General features: G+C 44.7%; 2 protein-coding genes across 7 annotated transcripts in view; one reads left to right on the top strand and one right to left on the bottom strand.

Moving 5' to 3' along the window:
* Positions 1–18,655, bottom strand: part of ANKRD66 (ankyrin repeat domain 66) — a 49,486-nt gene that overhangs the window by 16,410 nt on the left and 14,421 nt on the right. The window contains exon 1 of one of the 2 annotated variants that reach the window (XM_044289025.1): positions 5,339–5,410. The exons of the other annotated variant lie outside the window; for it this stretch is intronic. The gene's annotated coding sequence lies outside the window, so the exon portion shown is untranslated. Of the gene's footprint in view, positions 1–5,338; positions 5,411–18,655 lie in introns of those variants that run through there. 2 annotated transcript variants of the gene reach the window in all.
* PLA2G7 (phospholipase A2 group VII) overlaps positions 11,997–18,655 on the top strand; it is a 47,277-nt gene continuing 40,618 nt past the window's right edge. The window contains exon 1 of one of the 5 annotated variants that reach the window (XM_044289023.1): positions 11,997–12,017. Coding sequence is in view for 1 of the 5 variants with exons in the window: in XM_044289020.1 (XP_044144955.1) it covers positions 15,255–15,380 (126 nt within the window). In the remaining 4 variants the exon portion in view is untranslated. Of the gene's footprint in view, positions 12,018–15,250; positions 15,381–17,463; positions 17,543–18,655 lie in introns of those variants that run through there. The other 4 variants (XM_044289020.1, XM_044289021.1, XM_044289022.1 and 1 more) reach the window with 4 other exon arrangements.

Below are 18,655 nucleotides of genomic sequence, written 5' to 3'. Positions count from 1 at the left end.
ATGGCGCCCCTCGCAGTTACATACTTGTTATGGCGCCCCTTGCAGTTGCATACTTGTTATGGCGCTTCTTGCAGTTACATACTTGTTATGGCGCTCCTTGCAGTTACATACTTATTATGGCGCTCCTTGCAGTTACATACTTGTTATGGCGCTCCTTGCAGTTACATACTTGTTATGGCGCTCCTTGCAGTTACATACTTGTTATGGCGCTCCTTGCAGTTTCATACTTGTTATGGCGCTCCTTGCAGTTTCATATTTGTTATGACGCTCCTTGCAGTTGCATACTTGTTATGGCGCTCCTTGCAGTTACATACATGTTATGGCGCTCCTTGCAGTTACATACTTGTTATGGCTCTCCTTGCAGTTTCATACTTGTTATGGCGCTCCTTGCAGTTACATACTTGTTATGGCGCTCCTTGCAGTTACATACTTGTTATGGCGCTCCTTGCAGTTTCATACTTGTTATGGCGCTCCTTGCAGTTTCATATTTGTTATGACGCTCCTTGCAGTTGCATACTTGTTATGGCGCTCCTTGCAGTTACATATTTGTTATGGCGCTCCTTGCAGTTACATACTTGTTATGGCGCTCCTTGCAGTTACATACTTGTTATGGCGCTCCTTGCAGTTACATACTTGTTATGGCGCTCCTTGCAGTTACATACTTGTTATGGCGCTCCTTGCAGTTACATACTTGTTATGGCGCTCCTTGCAGTTACATACTTGTTATGGCGCTCCTTGCAGTTACATACTTGTTATGGCGCTCCTTGCAGTTACATACATGTTATGGCGCTCTTTGCAGTTACATACTTGTTATGGCGCTCCTTGCAGTTACATACTTGTTATGGCGCTCCTTGCAGTTACATACTTGTTATGGCGCTCCTTGCATTTACATACTTGGTATGGCGCTCCTTGCAGTTACATACTTGTTATGGCGCTCCTTGCAGTTGCATACTTGTTATGGCGCTTCTTGCAGTTACATACTTGTTATGGCGCTCCTTGAAGTTACATGCTTGTTATGGCGCTCCTTGCAGTTACATGCTTGTTATGGCGCTCCTTGAAGTTACATACTTGTTATGGCACCCCCCGCCCTTACATATTTAATATGGTGCCCCCTTCTGATACATATTTTGATATGCCACCCTCTTCTGTTACATACAGCTGCAAGAAAAAGTATGTGAACCGTTTGGAATTATATGGATTTCTGCACAAATTGGTCATAAAATGTGATCTGATCTTCATCTAAGTCACAACAATAGACAATCACCGTCTGCTTAAACTAATAACATACAAAGAATTAAATGTTACCATGTTTTTATTGAACACACCATGTAAACATTCACAGTGCAGGTGGAAAAAGTATGTGAACCCCTAGACTAATGACATCTCCAAGAGCTAGTTGGAGTGAGGTGTCAGCCAACTGGAGTCCAATCAATGAGAGGAGATTGGAGGTGTTGGTTACAGCTGCCCTGCCCTATAAAAAACACACACCAGTTCTGGGTTTGCTTTTCACAAGAAGCATTGCCTGATGTGAATGATGCCTCGCACAAAAGAGCTCTCAGAAGACCTACAATTAAGAATTGTTGACTTACATAAAGCTGGAAAGGGTTATAAAAGTATCTTCAAAAGCCTTGCTGTTCATCAGTCCACGGTAAGACAAATTGTCTATAAATGGAGAAAGTTTAGCACTGCTGCTACTCTCCCTAGAAGTGGCCATTCTGTAAAGATATAATAAAATCAACAGCAGCCTTAGTTAGGCTACTTTCACACTAGTGCTTGATCGGATCCGTTCTGAACGGATCCGATCATATTATTAATGCAGACGGAGGCTCCGTTCAGTACGGATCCGTCTGCATTAATAACTTAGAAAATTTTCTAAGTGCGCAAGATGCCTGAGCGGATCCGTTCAGACTTTCAATGTAAAGTCAATGGGGGACGGATCCGCTTGAAGATTGAGCCATATGGTGACCTCTTCAAGCGGATCCGTTCCCATTGACTTACATTGTAAGTCTGAACGGATCCGCTCGCCTCCGCACGGCCAGGCGGACAGCTGAACGCTGCGACCATTCAGACTGCATCAGGGCTGGACGGAGGCATTCGGGTCCGCTCGTGAGCTCCTTCAAACGGAGCTCACGAGCGGACCGACGAACGCTAGTGTGAAACTAGGCTTATCGATGCTTGGGTACATTTATTGATGGTATATTTTCATATGCAACAGTATTGATAACGTTTCGGCAAAAATGCCTTCGTCAGATACTACAGAGAAAGACAATTTGAAATCAAATTAAACATAGGACAAAAAATACAAAAAACATGACCAGTGATCATACAAAAAATTACATCAAGGTCATAATAGCATATGCATCACATGAAGCGGAAAATATCAAAGACACAAATCACTAATTGCGGTATAGGTGATCCGTAAATCGGGTCCTGCATAATGCGCAGAGCAGAAGTATCTATGGTAGGATAAGGTGATCTCAAATTTCTCCAGATGAACCAGTGTGACAAGCTGAATTTAATCTATTCACCAAGATAAGGAATGTAGGGAATGTACGGAGTCACTAAGGCCATAGTAATAAACACATGTTGCTCAAGTACTGTTGTAACTTACCTATGCCGCAGTCAGAGAGAAGAAATAAAGTAAAGGGACGCAGGTGAAGTGTGCATGAACTGTGCATGCTAAGCCAGGAATGGCGTCTGAGGAGGTGAGTAGACGGTACCTTTTTAAAGGCTGCCTTATGCAGGGCCCGATTTACGGATCACCTATACCGCAATTAGTGATTTGTGTCTTTCATGTGATGTAATTTTTGGTATGATCACTGGTCATGTTTTTTGTATTTTTTGTCCTTTATGTTTAATTTGATTTCAAATTGTCTTTCTCTGTAGTATCTGACGAAGGCATTTTTGCCGAAACGTTATCAATACTGTCGCATATGAAAATATACCATCAATAAATGTACCCATGCATTGATAACTAAGGCTGCTGTTGATTTTATTATATCTATTGGGGTGGAACCCTACAGTCAGCCTCCATATAGAGTGCGCTGAATACAGATCTAAACATTCTGTAAAGATGACTGCAAGAGCACAGCGCAGACTGCTCAATGAGGTGAAGAAGAATCCTAGAGTGTCAGCTAAAGACTTACAAAAGTCTCTGGTATATACTAACATCCCTGTTAACGAATCTACAATACGTAAAAAACTAAACAAGAATGGATTTCATGGGAGGATACCACAGAGGAAGCCACTGCTGTCCAAAAAAACATTGCTGCACGTTTACAGTTTGCACAAGAGCACCTGGATGTTCCACAGCAGTACTGGCAAAATATTCTGTGGACAGATGAAACCAAAGTTGAGTTGTTTGGAAGAAACACACAACGCTATGTGTGGAGAAAAAGAGGCACAGCACGCCAACATCAAAACCTCATCCCAACTGTGAAGTATGGTGGTGGGGGCATCATGGTTTGGGGCTGCTTTGCTGCGTCAGGGCCTGGACGGATTGCTATCATCTAAGGAAAAATAAATTCCCAAGTTTATCAAGACATTTTGCAGGAGAACTTAAGGCCATCTGTACACCAGCTGAAGCTCAACAGAAGATGGGTGTTGCAACAGGACAACGACCCAAAGCATAGAAGTAAATCAACAACAGAATGGCTTAAACAGAAGAAAATACGCCTTCTGGAGTGGCCCAGTCAGAGTCCTGACCTCAACCCGATTGAGATGCTGTGGCATGACCTCAAGAAAGCGATTCACACCAGACATCCCAAGAATATTGCTGAACTGAAACAGTTCTGTAAAGAGGAATGGTCAAGAATTACTCCTGACCGTTGTGCACGTCTGATCTGCAACTACAGGAAACGTTTGGTTGAAGTTATTGCTGCCAAAGGAGGTTCAACCAGTTATTAAATCCAAGGGTTCACATAGTTTTTCCACCTGCACTGTGAATGTTTACATGGTGTGTTCAATAAAAACATGGTAACATTTAATTCTTTGTGTGTTATTAGGTTAAGCAGACTGTGATTGTCTATTGTTGTGACTTAGATGAAGATCAGATCACATTTTATGACCAATTTGTGCAGAAATCCATATAATTCCAAAGGGATCACATACTTTTTCTTGCAACTGTATTTGCTATGGCGCCGACAAGTGTTCTTCTGATTCCTTCTCAAAACCACTGCTGGAGAGCAGAAGCTGCTTTTACCACTGATTATTAATGTCTGGCCTGTATCATAACAGGAAGAGGATATGGGCAATGAGACTGAGCTACTGAGCATGTGTAACCACCAGCACTGGAAAAATTAGGTGAACAATCTGAGAAGAAATCAAAAGAAGACCGCGGGGCGCCATAACAGTAATATCTATGCATTTATAAAAATGATTCTTATTTTTAAAAATAGCTTTGGCGATCTAGCAGAGGAATGTAATAATTAATTGTGGTCTAATTCATCCATGCAATTAACTGATACTGAGGAGGGGGCTCTCCCCAACATTTAGTGCCTGGTAAACAATAATGAGTAAGCAGTGCTCACCGAAGCATTGCTTCTCCTTCAGCTAATCGGTGAGGTGTCAGACCTCCACACATCTGATACTGATAGCCTATAGTAAGCATTGCTCGTCAAAACCAGAGGCTTGGAAAACCACTTTAAAGGGTTTGTACCAAGTACTGAACGTATACGCTCTCCACAGGAGTATGATAGTAAACCTACGTAATCTGCTACACGCTCTTATACAGTTCGCCACCACAAACGAAAAAAGGATATCACAGCATGCATTCTTTTTTTAGAATGTTGGCCTATGGACGATTCATGCAATAGTATGGCTATGTGGGTCACTGAGATGGTATCTCACCTACCAGGCGTAGGCCCCTTTCACACGAGCATTACGGATTCTCTCAGGATGTGTTCAGTGAAGTTCTGTCAGTTTTGTCTGCAACTGCATTCAGTGCTTCAGTTTTTCCTTGCGGGTGCGATCAGTTTTGATGCGTTTTTCACGCGCATAAAAAACTGAAGACTTACAAACTACATCTCCTAGCAACCATCAGTGAAAAACGCATTGCATCCGGATTACATCCAGATGCATTCTGTTTTTGGCTGAAGTCCTATTCACTTCTATGGGACCAGGGCTGTGTGAAAAACAGAATATAGAACATGCTGTGATTCTCACGCAACACAGAAATAATCCATGAAAAACAATGCTCATGTGCAAAGACCCATTGAAATGAATGGGTCAGGATTCAGTGCAAGTGCTATGTGTTCACTTCACGCATTGTACTCGAGCAGAAAACTCGCTTGTGTGAAAGGGGCCTTAGACTCTGACAGAAGATAAAAGAATTTCTTACCTTATCCTGTGGTCGTAGAGAAGCATTGTGGTATTTCCAGGCAGACGTGAGGAGAACATTACATGAGCTGGCAGAGGGACTCTTTTGTTGGTGGAGGGCACTATGGAAACTCTCCCCTCCCTATTGTGTGACAGACCTGCCTCTTATAGCTTCTCCAGGCTTCTGGGACTCTTTATAAAGGACAGTCGCAAACTTCTGCCGTGTAGATGTGATAGGAGCCAGAAATTTCTGGATTATCAGACAGTCCTAGAATTGTATATATATCACACATATCTACCATCTGAATCAGATTACTCTGCAGCTATTTCCAAGCTGTTTAGGGCTCATGCACACGACCGTGGTTTTGGTCTGCGTACAATACGCATTTTTTGGGATTGGCTGTGGACCCATTCATTTCAATGGAACTGTGAAAGTTGTGGACAGCACTCTATATGTCTGTTCCACGGCCCAGCAAATAAAATAGAACATGTCCAGTTCTTGACCATTTTGCGGACAAGAATACGCTGTTCCAACAGAGGGAAGAATGTGAATTTAAAGAGGCCCTGGAAAAAACCTAAAAGTGGCTGTGGGGTTTCGCTCTGGTAGACAGGATTAGCGGACGCACTATAGAGGCAACCACAAGTTCTTTGGATCAAACAGTTCAGTGTTTTATTCACACTTTAGGCAAGTGACAAAACAAGCAGTCATAATCAAGCAAAAAGTCACCTTGCGGTGTTGGTGGTAATTCACACCATGTGGCAATTCTGCCTCAAAGAGTCCTTGCTGATAGCAGCACCAACCTGTTTTCATGCCAAACAGGTAGCAAGCCTTCATCCAGACACAAGGCTCCCAGATCCCAACACAGAGACATGGCTTCTGAGCCCAGCTGCCTATTTCAGGACAGCCAGGTGCTGCCAAAACCCGGATCGGCACTTAAAATCGGTCCGGTATTTAAACTCACGGCTTTGTAAATCAGCCCACCAGCACATGCTGGTTGGAAAATACCTGTTTTCCCAGACCAAACCTCTCACTGTGTCACAGGCCCCATTTTGTCGGCGTGTCCAAATTGACAGAAGACAGGACAAAACAAGTAGGCAGGGACAAGAGAAGTAGGCGGGGCCTGCAAAACTATAGTACAGCACAGAATACCGCCCCAGCAGAACCAAATACCACAGTGCAGCACAAAATACAGCCCCAGCAGAACCAAATACTACACGGCAGCACAAAATACTTCCATCACAACTACAGTATTTAACTGTATCACCATCATGAGGACGGTAATACAGTTCAGAAGGGCACCAGTGGCTATTGAGCATCAGATCATTATTTACCTGGCCCGCGGCCATCAAGAGGGCTTGAGTGACCCCCTGGGCATCGGACCATCAGGAAATTTCCCTGTAAAGTCTATGGTCAAACCGCCCCTGTTTGCTTGGGAACATGTCACCATTGAGGCCAGTGATTGTGTTACCGTGGATGAAACACCATGCTTCTAGTCTGCCAGGGAGCGGAAGGACCAAGGACAGCGGTGAATAGGTAAGTGACTTTTTTGAGGGGTTGGACAACCCCTTTACAATCTGTTTTGCAGCACTACATAAAGTCTAGGTGTACCCCTAGCCCTAAAGGGCTGCTATTGGTCACAGGCAGTCTCATTGGGGCACTTGGTCCTCCAGACAAGCAGCAGCTCTTTACAGTCTCCTTCCTCTACTAACAGGGGTTTACCAGTATCAGAAACTTCCTATAAAGCTCTAGGGTGGGGGTCTCCATAGAATGTACACCATGTGTCATGCAACTTCATCTGCCAGCATAACTTGACAGTCTGTGCAGAATAAAATACAGATTTTTGTTACCATCGCAAAAATATCTGAGGGTCATCAAAGAGATTTTCCCAGGGGCGGACATACCATCATTTAGTATGGGAGCTGACTCCAGTTGATTTTCCTGCTGGAAGCCATGGACAACCAAATATTTTTCCTGCAGCATCTACTTCAGGAGATATCTAGAATGGCCCCCATGTACATGACCATAATAATAGGAGTCGCTGCTTAAAGCGGAATCCCACCCTGACTCACAGGGAGTAGCTCCAAGCGGAGAGTACCCTTCCATGATGTCCTTATCCATACACCCTAATAGGACATTTGGGCAGGAGTTGTCCCCATTTTTTCTTTGCTAATTCCTAAAAATTCACATTTGCAACATTTTACACGGCAAAAATATCAAATGACCAAGTGGTTTTCCATTGGAAAGAAAACTGTGACGGATTCCAAGGTCATGTGGTTGCCATGAGGACTGCTTTACATAGAGACATCTCCCTACTTCTGCTTTTCCAGCTTGTTGTTCATCAGCAATGACCTCAAATGACTTCTGTATATAGAGGTAATTCAACAGGGCTCTTGCACATGGATAGCCGTTTTTGAGGTCCGGACACCGTCCGTGTGTTCCGCATTTTGTGGAACAGAACATCTGGCCCATAATAGAACATTCCTATCCTTATCCGTAATACGGACAAGAATAGGACATGTTCTATTTTTTTGTGGTGGTCGCGGAACGGACACACAGATGTGGACAGCACACGGAGTCCGCATCTTTTGTAGGACCTATTAAAGTGAATGGGTCCGCATCTGACCCACAAAAAACGCGTCTCGGATGCGGAAAAAAAATACATTTGTGTGCATGAAACCTAAAGAGGAAGGTGAGGATGAAGATATTTCTACCTTACCAGCAGCATCTTCAGCTTATGGCTCCTGTCACTTTGCCTTTTGAATGTTTATTATGCCTGTGCCGACATCATTGTGTTTATTATCTCCGTGGAGTGAGCCAAGGACGGGAAAGGAGGAGGATGAGAGTGGTGGTAGTGATAGGAGTAGTAGTACTCACAGTGGTAGTGGTAGTCCTCGCTCTGACACTCCCTGGGCCATACAGTGATAAGAGGGGCGTACTCTCCTACCCCCTTGGGGCACACCCTGGTTTTGGGGCTCCTGCCTATTGTTAGGAGGGGTACCCCTGATGTAGGTGTTTTTTTTTTATTATTGTGCAAGGCATGGTTGCTGACAATATGGCAGCAATGCAGGTATTGGCGCCTGCAATGATGAGGCCGGTTTAGGAGGTAACGGATGAACCTTTTCACTAGAAATCTCAGCAGTTCACAAATACACGTTGGTAGATGTAGGCATAATTCTTATCACACACGTGTCACGTAGGAGGCTTTCTGTGTGCATAGGGGGTACAAACAGCATAAAATTCCCCTCTTTACAGACAACTTGTGCAGTCTTCCCAACTCGGCCAAGGGGTGCAATTTCCCTTTCTCTGCCTCTCACTCTATTTCTGTATGTCCACAGTCTTCCAACAGACTGGTCTGTCTCTTTAACATAGCGGGGAAGTGTATAACCCCAAAGTATATGCATTACCTTCTCTGACAGATACTCAGCACTCTCCTGGTATGAACGCTACACTTTCTGTTATATGCTATCCCTCTGCTGGCTGCTCTAGGCTCACAGGACTACAGCTCTACTCTCACACAGCCTACACAGGACTGAACTGCTTCTCACCAGCAGGGGGCAGAGACAGCAAACACCCAGCAACTGTTCCTAAAGGCTGGCTAGACAGTTAACTCCCCACTCCCCATACACAGCCTTTGAAATAAAAAATGCGCAATGACCGCACATTAACCCTTTATGCAGTGGGCCGCTAGTACACACCACCTGTACTGTGACATCACTGTTTATTATCCTGTACTGTGACATCACAGTGTGTATTATCCTGTACTGTGACATCACTGTGATTATTATCCCTGTACTGTGACATCACTGTGATTATTATCCCTGTACTGTGACATCACTGTGTTTATTATCCTGACATCACCAGTGGCGGATCCGGGGGGGGGGGGCAACGGGGCAATTGCCCCCACCCCGAGCTGGCGGCAGGCGGCTGGGCACAGGGAGATGAGCGCTTCCATTGTGGAAGCGCTCATCTCCAGTCATCTGTATCGCCGTCCTCAGGACAGCGATACAGATGCCTGCCTGTGCTGCGGCAGGGAAGGGAGAGGCGTGTCCCTTTCCCTTCCTCTGATAGGCTGCAGGCACTAGGCCATCGTCATCGCGCCGCCTGAGCCATACAGCGTGGGACGCAGGCCAGAAGAGGCCTGCATCGCATCACTGACATGGAGGTAAGTATGTTTTTTTTTTTTTATTATATACAATACTTTTACTGGCAAAGGGGGGCTGTTATTACTGGCAAAGGGGGGGCTGTTATTACTGGCAATGGGGGTGCTGTTATTACTGGCAAAGGGGGGGCTGTTATTACTGGCGGGGGCTATTACTAGGGGGGGCTGTTATTACTGGCGGGGGCTGTTATTACTGGCAAAGGGGGGGCTGTTATTACTGGCAAAGGGGGGGCTGTTATTACTGGCAAAGGGGGGCTGTTATTACTGGCAAAGGGGGGGCTGTTATTACTGGCAAAGGGGGGGCTGTTATTACTGGCGGGGGCTGTTATTACTGGCAAAGGGGGGGCTGTTATTACTGGCGGGGGCTGTTATTACTGGCAAAGGGGGGCTGTTATTACTGGCAAAGGGGGGGCTGTTATTACTGGCACAGAGGGGCTCTTATTACTGGGGGCTGTTATTACTGGCACAGAGGGGCTCTTATTACTGGGGTCTATTATAACTGGCACAGAGGGGCTCTTATTACTGGGGGCTGTTATTACTGGCACAGACGGGCTCTTATTACTGGGGGCTGTTATTACTGGCACAGGGGGGCTGTTATTACTGGGGGCTGTTATTACTGGCACAGGGGGGCTGTTATTACTGAGGGCTGCTATTACTGGCATAGGGGGCTATTATTACTGGCACGGGGGGCTGTTAATACTGGCACATGATTGGGGGCACTATAGGGGCATCTACTGAGGCCACAAAGAAGGGGTATTTTATATGGGCTCTCTGTACAGTACAATTTTATACTGGGACACATGGTGGGTACTATGGGGAAGGGGGGGAGAGGACTACTATGAGGTCATCTACGGGGGGCACTAAGAAGGGGTATTTTATACTAGCAAATTATGGAGCACACTGAGGGCATCTACTGGAGCATTTTATACTGGTACATTATGGGGGGCACTAGGAGGAAGTAGGGTGTGGAGCACTATGGGGTCATTTACTAGGGGCACTATATTTTATACTGGCACATTATGGGGGCACTATGAGGACATTAGCTCAAATGGGGGCAACACTGTCACATTATAAGGAGAATTATTTATACGGGGGGGGGGGGACATTATGGTGGGCTTTATTACTCCCCCATGGTATGACCCCCTAGTAGCAGCACCATCCTCTCCCTGCTCCGCTCTCCCTCTGCCCCTTCTCCAAATCCTTATTATGAAATCTTTCTCATTAGGATAAAACACCTCATTAGCTCCGCCGAGCCCCCCAGCCAAGTGGTGAAGTGGTGTCCGAGATCCCCAAGGGCCAAGCCAAGTAACTGTAAGTTTTCATGTGAAATATGTTTGTTATACACATATAGCATACACTGTGCCACACAGTATACAGTATACCGCTACACTGTGGAGTCTGCTCTATAAGCACCATTGTTTTGTGGCGGCGGACAGAAAATAAACTGAAAGTGCCCCTCCCGAGACCAGGCTCTGGATCCGCCACTGGACATCACTGTGTTTATTATCATGTACTGTGACATCACTGTGTGTATTATACTGTACTGTGACATCACTGTGTTTATTATCCCTGTACTGTGACATCACTGTGTGTATTATCCCTGTACTGTGACATCACTGTGTGTAATAGCCCTGTACTGTGATAACACTGTGTTTATTATCCCTGCACTGTGAGGGGGCCCATTTATTCATCTACTAGGGCAGATGAATACACTATACCCCTAAGGGTTCATTCACATGTCCGCAAAATGGATCCGCATCCGTTCCGCAATTTTGTGGAACGGGTGCAGACCCATTCATTTTCAATAGGGCCGGAATCTGCTGTCCGCATCCACATTTGCGGATCCGCACCTCCGCATCCGTGCTTCCGTTTCTGCAAAAAAATAGAACATGTCCTATTCTTGTCCGCAATTGCGGACAAGAACAGGCATATTCTATTAGTGCTGGCAATGTACGGTCCGCAAAATGCGGAACGCACATTGCCGCTTTCCGTGTTTTGCGGCTCGGTGTATCCGCAAAACACGTTGCGGACGTTTGAATGGAGCCTAACAGTGTCAAAACTATATCAGAGTCCTGGGCATGTTATCTCATGCAAAGCCAGATCTTCTCTTCACAACCTGAGGCAATACATTGAATGGCTGGGTGAGTCAGCCATATGGAAATTCAGATAATTTGTAGGTAATCCAATTATATTTGCTTTATTTTAGAGCCATTATCAGCCATGTACATTTTTTTGGCGGGTGTGGGGCTTGAATGGAGCGTCTATGAGACCCCAGGCAATGCCTGCCTCTCCTTTTCCTTCCACAGGATCTGTGTTTTATATCTATCATCTAAACATCCGACTCTACACAATAACAAGGTGAAATTGTCAAGGACAATATTAGTTCTCTGGTCGTATGACTGATCACAGCTCCGGGTGTATCTTCTTCTCTGGTAATATTTGCTATGACTAAGAAGTTTCAGTCTCCAAGCAATGCACTATAGAGAGAAGCTGAATCATACAAAAACCATGAAGAATGATTGCGTCATAGTCTAACAAAAAGTAAGGCAAAGTTCACTAGAGGATATCATTATAGAGAATTTCATTAGAATTTTTTTTTCTTTACAGTGAATGCCTCCGTGAAACACCATTTTATTTTTAACCTAATAGATCTATGCTGATTAATTTCTTAAAAAATTCTCCAACAATTGCAGTTCGCTTTGTTTCGATCTTCTTGCTTTCTTCAGTCACCACTAGGGGGAGCCCAAGAGCTTATTTAATACTCTTACAACTGAACTCAATGATAATATAGTATGAAAAAAGCTCCATCTAGTGGTGGATGCAGGTAGCCAGAATTTTTGTATTGAAGGTGTTTGCTTAGATTAGATAACACAACTCAGAAATCTCAGAACACAGGAGTGTTAACTCTACTCCATCCGTATATCTGCAGGACACCAATGACTTCCTCCTGGCGCTGGAAGATTTCCAGTGGCAGCAGGATTTGAATATGATGTCATTAAATGTAGAGAGCTTATACACCTGTATACCATTAGAGAAAGGGGTGAGGGCAGTGATGGATATACTCAGCATATCTAAAAAGAGCAGTCAGTATGGTGATTTTATTAGGGAAGGATTGAATTTTGTTCTCTCCAATAATGTGTTCAGATTTGGGAACGGCGATGGGGACGCCTGTATCATGCACCTTTGCAAATCTATACCTTGCTAGATTGGAAGATAGATTTGTTTTTTCACTTGGTAACCCCTTTTTGTGTTATATTTTTAAGATACATCATCTGCATGGAGTTTGTATGTTCTTCCCGTGTTTGCATGGGTATCCTCCGGGTTCTCCGGTTTCCTCCCACACTACAAAGACATACTGATAGGGACCTAAGAACGTGAGCCCCATTGGGGCAGTGTGATGCTAATATCTGTAAAACGCAGCAGAATATAGTAGCGCTATATAAGTGCATAAAATAAATAATAATAATAAATACATCGACAACATATTTATGGTGTGGTCAGGATCTGAATCTAAATGTAAGGAATTTGTCAGATATTTGAACACGGTGAATGACATGAACATGATGTTTACCAGTAAATTTGGGGGCGACAAGTTGGATTTCCTGGATGTGACTGTTGTGGTGACTAACGGTGGGTTGGTCACAGGGGGTCGTAAGCCCACGTCGACCAACTCCTTGCTGCACTACGACAGATTTCATCCCTTGAGTGTTAAAAGATCCGTCCCTTATGGTCAGTTCATAAGATTAAGAAGGATTAATAACACAGAGGAGGGTTTTGAGTCACAAGCCGCTGAGTTGTAAAAATGCCTCAGAGAGAGAGGCTACCCCAATGACATGTTGAACGAAGCTATGGACAGAGCAGCTAGTGTCACCCAACAGGACCTTTTAAAAAGAAAAAGCAAAATGAAAAAGGAGGAGAAAGATAACAAGAGATTTGCCTTCTCTTTCAAATATAGCCCGATGGCAGATGCCATTAAAAAGGCTATATTCAGGAATTTTGAAAAAAGATGACAGTCTAAAAGAATACACCCAGACTAGACCGATCATAGCTTTTAGGAGAAGCCACACAATTAGGGATCGTTTAGTGAGCAGACGGTTTATAGAAGAAGAACCTACCACTTGGCTGAGGGAAATACGCCCAATAGGGAATTAAAAATGCGGCAATTGCGCTTTTTGCAATTATAATCCTCAGTGGAAGACCTTGCAATTTGGTAACACCAATCACAAAGTAACGAATTTCATTAGCTGCAAAAGCATGTATGTAGTGCATTTGGTAATATGTCACTGTGGCCGCTTCTACGTAGGCAAGACAATAAGACACTTATACGAAAGATTCAGGGAACATGTTAACTCCATCAGTTCTGGAAAGGGATGCCCCCGTCTAATTGAGCATGTAAATGAAGTAAATCGAGGTAACCCGAGATGTCTGAGATTTGCAGGAATAGAAACAGATCCCCACCGCCCGCAAGGAGGAGACAGACACCGTATGCTTTTGAGGAAAGAAGCCAGGTGGATAATACGCTCAGGAGCAATGGGCCCTCTGGGCCTTAATGATAGGAGTGTGTTTTTATAATTGATATGTGTTAATATTAAAAAGCAGTGTTTGCTATTTGTATTAGCATCATGTAGGGTTAATACCGTGATTCTGCACGGCGTCGGCACACCCACATGATGACGTATACAAAAAGGAGACATGACCACTTCATTATGTCAGTGGCCAGAGGAAGCGCAGGTTGCGCGGAACGGCCGTTGCCGCAACATAATGTGTGTGAAATCGCTGTCCACCCCACAACCATCTGTTTTTAGTGCAAGTTTGTTGAAATAAAGGTGAAGACGTTTTTAAGCCCAAATGGGTGAGTGCCGCCTATTTCTTCTATATTTGCATAGTTTTAAGGACTTTTTTGGGCTGAGCACAACTGAAAATTTGGATTGTTTGTCTGGGACGGAAGGTGTTTATATGAGACACATGTACAATAAAAGTAGGACAGAAGCAGTGCCGCCCCACTATTTACTCTCCCTTGTTTGAATATTTACAGGGGCTGCTCGCGTTTTAATAACCCCTTTAAACTGGCATTCTACGGATTTAAAATCCTCATCTCATGGCAATTTACGGAACATATTTTCTTCCGTAGCATTTGGATAAGATTTTGTCAAATATCACCCACTTTGTTGCTACTATAATACACTGCAGATACAATGCCACAGGGGAAATCTACAGCATATCTGCCACAAGTGGGTATAGCCTTAAAGGGTTATTCCTATATGGGACATTGATATGACATATCCTAGCAATATGCCATCAATGTCAGATAGGTCTGGGTCTCACGTCTATCTAGAGAACTGGAGACCTGAAGTGAAGGAGAACACACTGTCCATCGGGCACTATGCTCGGCAGTATAGCGATGCAGCTCATGACAGACTCCCTTTAGAAAAAAAACCTGTAGGGTCTTTATGACATTATTCCGACTGTGTTCTTCTAACCAATCTGACACCAGGCGCAGAGAGGCGCAGCTGGTATGGGCAGAAGTACACAATTACAGGGACCATGTTCTTTGCAGCTTCTGTAATCCAGTTATAGCAGTTCCACAATACTATGTAATTGTACTGCAAAAAGGGAGGGGGGACGACGACAAAAACTTTCATACAGATGACATGCAGCCCTGATGGTGAAAACTTGTTCTGACAGTCTACTGACGTGACTTCTGCACCAGTAATGCATACCATGATCTAAAACCAACTTCAAGGAAGAAAAACATTTTAGTCCCTCCCCACGTCACCGATGAAAGAAGATGTGACCTCCCCTGAAACAAAGGGCACTAGCCCTGCCGGAGTCAGCTGGAGGCTCACAGCACAATGCTGCTGCAGCAGTGAGGGAGGCCGACAGGATCACAGCCACCGCTCGCAGGTGAGTCCCTGCCAACTCTGCTGTCCAAGTTTTGTTTTGGGGGGAGGGAGGACTTTGATGTGTTTCTAGGAATTCAGGAGATCTGCCGCCAGCTACCATGTAATCATGACTGTGCTCTCAACCTGTGGCTAAAAAGCTGATGTGGGACTACAACTCCCAGCATTTTCCTAAATAACAATATCCCTAATCGTGAAGGGATGTCGGCATGTCACATTTCTGGCACTGCTGCGGTGGTTCAGGGCCCACGCACATGACCGTTGGAGTTTTTGCAGTCCGCAAACATAACGGGTCTCTGTCCTTCGACAATACTAGTTCGCTTTTTTTTTTACTTGTCGATTAGGCTAGTTTCACACTAGCGGCACAGACCTCCGGCAGGCTATTCCGTCAGGTGAACAGCCTGTCGGATCCGTCCTCCCACTAGTGACCGTGTGCCCAAGGACTGCTGCTCCGTCCCCCCTGATTATAATGGGGGCGGAGTTCCGGTGGAGGCACGGCGAGAGGCTGCCGTTATAAAACTACGACATGTCCGACATTTATTCCGACAGCCTCTCGCCGTGCCTAGGCCGGAACTCCACACCGCCCCCATTATAGTCAGTGGGGACGGATTGGCAGTCCAAGGGGGAACACTGTCACTAGCGGCAGGACGGATCCGACAAGCTATTCACCCGACGGAACAGCCTGCCAGAGGTCCGTGCCGCTAGTGTGAAAGTAGCCTTAGACTGGTGGTAATTACATTATAGTTGGCGGTGTGACCACAAGGACCCTCACTGTTACCGAGAACATGTCTTAAAGGGGTTCTCTGGGAGTTACATTTAAACATTGAAAGCCTTGATCAGTCGTGAGGTTCATCTTCCACCAAACATGATGAAGGGGCCACAAATCTGAGGTGTTGTCCTACATCAGATGCCTCCTGGATGAGACGTCTCCTTATATAGCTCCCTCGGCCTGATCTCTGCCCCTGATCTGCATTAAGGGCGGCTGTGGGTCAGCCCACTGATTTTCCCCACTCAACGCGGCTAATTCACGCATGGCCTTCCCGCTATGGTGTCCAAAAGGAAACCAAAACCACATCAAAAAGGGACTCGCCTCTTGATTTTGATTTAAAACCCATAATTGTATGAGCAGCAACCAAGATTCCCATCAGAAACAACAGGGCGTGGATTAGATGTGGATTATTTAATGGAACAAAACCGGCATGAAAATTCCCTTAAAGGGGTTTTCCGAGACTTTAATACCGATGACTAGGGATGAGCGAATCGACGTCGGATGCTTCATCCAAATTCGATTTGCATAAAACTTTGTTGTAATACTGTACAGAGTGAGAGCTCAGTACAGTATTAGAATGTATTGGCTCAGATGAGCTGAAGTTATTGCTTCGCAAAGTCGTTCGTATAATAAGTTAATAAATTAATTACTACTGTAAAAAAACACGATACCAAACTCGGGTTCGGTTCCAAGTGGTCCGGAGTGACGGAAACCTCGAAGGATCTCCTTATGATCGCCGTGTGGATCCGTTACCGCGTCACGCCGGTACAAACTGAGCCTCAGGCTATTCACACGCTGTGCAGCCATTTTGTGATCACGCAAGTCTTTACCGAGGTAGCCGCACAGTGTGAACAGGTTCGTAGGCGGACCTGGGCGGCCGTGACATCGGGGAGAGACGTGCATCCAGTACGTGGAGTTTCAGAGCCATTTATCTGCCTCAGAAATGGCGCTTTCATTAAAATGGCGCAACCATCTATGTGGTGCGATGACTGCCCATACTTTATCACACGAGGTATGCCCGTCATATTCGTACAATGGTATTTCACGACCTTTATGAATTATCCATCTAACCTTCTTTTTCTAATCTACGGTATATGTTGGATAAAACGGTGACAACACCACTGCCATCCTTCTCTCCACATGACATGGCTTTTATAATAATGTCACCATGTTACCACCTCAGGCAGCTCCCTTATATCCGCCATAACGCAGGAGGTTCCGTGCTCCATACACACACACACAGATAAAGGCTGCAGTTTCCTGTGGTTAGCTCTAATGGCCGGTACACAGTGCGCATACACAGGGGCACAGGAAGCCGTCACACACTTCCTACAGCCCGCCCTGGGCTCGGTCTCTCCCGGCTGACGCTCACTCCGCTATGTCACCGGGGTAATAAGGTAATTACGATGGTGAACTTCTTGACAGGATTGGGCGGGAAAGTTGTAGTGACGTCACGGCTGCGTTTGAACAGACTCAGAGCTGCCCTCAGTGGTTAGCAGGGAGGGAGCGTGTAATATAATGTGTGTTTTATGTGTATTATATAGTGTGTGAACTATATATTATATATGGTATTATGTGTATTATAGTGTGTATATTATAAGGTACTTGTATGTACTGTATATAGTGTGTATTATATAGGATATTATGTAGTATATCTTTAGTATTGGTGAGGCTATCATAAAAAGAGGCACCTGGGATTATAAATCCCCCCCCCCCATAGTCTGTATTTTTATATATATATATATATATATATATATATATATTAGTGTTAAGTACGGTGTATAGTTTATCATGGGCGTTTTATGTGTACTTTATGTTTTATATGATGTGTAATATAGTTATTTATATTACATATGTAGTGTGTAATGGGAATTGTATTGTATAGCCTGGCAAGTGCGATATAGCGAGCTGTGCAGTGTTTTGTCATGTAGCCTGCTATGTATTATGTAGTGTGTGCTTTGTGTGTTGAAATACAGCCTGGTATGTATTATATAGCATGTTTTATTAAAACATGTGGTGTTTTCTGTGTTATGAAGCATGTTGTAAGTAGTGTACAGTGTGTATTATATGTAGCATGTCCTGCTGTTTATTACACATTTATACTACACTGATCACCGCTCTGCCTAAGGGCTCACGCACACAAACATATTTTTTTGGTCCGCATTCAATCCGTATTTTTTGCAAATCGGATGTGGACCCATTCACTTCAGTGGGGCTGCAAAAGATGTGGACATCACACCGAGTGCTGTCCACATCCTTATGTCAGTAGAATCCGCAGAAATATAGAACATGCCCTATATCCTTGTCTGTTTTAGGGTCCACTCACACGTCCGCAATTTCGTTCCGCATTTTGCGGAACGGAATTGCGGACCCATTCATTTCTAATGGAGCAGCACGATGTGCTGCCCGGATCCGGAATTGTGGATCCACACTTCCGGGTCCGCAATTCTGATCACAAAAAAAATAGAACATGTCCTATTCTTGTCCGCAATTGCGGACAAGAAAAGGCA

The sequence above is a fragment of the Bufo gargarizans genome, chromosome 4 (genome assembly GCF_014858855.1).
Source record: "Bufo gargarizans isolate SCDJY-AF-19 chromosome 4, ASM1485885v1, whole genome shotgun sequence".
Lineage (NCBI taxonomy): Eukaryota > Metazoa > Chordata > Amphibia > Anura > Bufonidae > Bufo > Bufo gargarizans.
The sequence above is the reverse complement of the archived record's forward strand: the minus strand, read 5'-3'. Positions and strand labels throughout refer to the sequence as shown.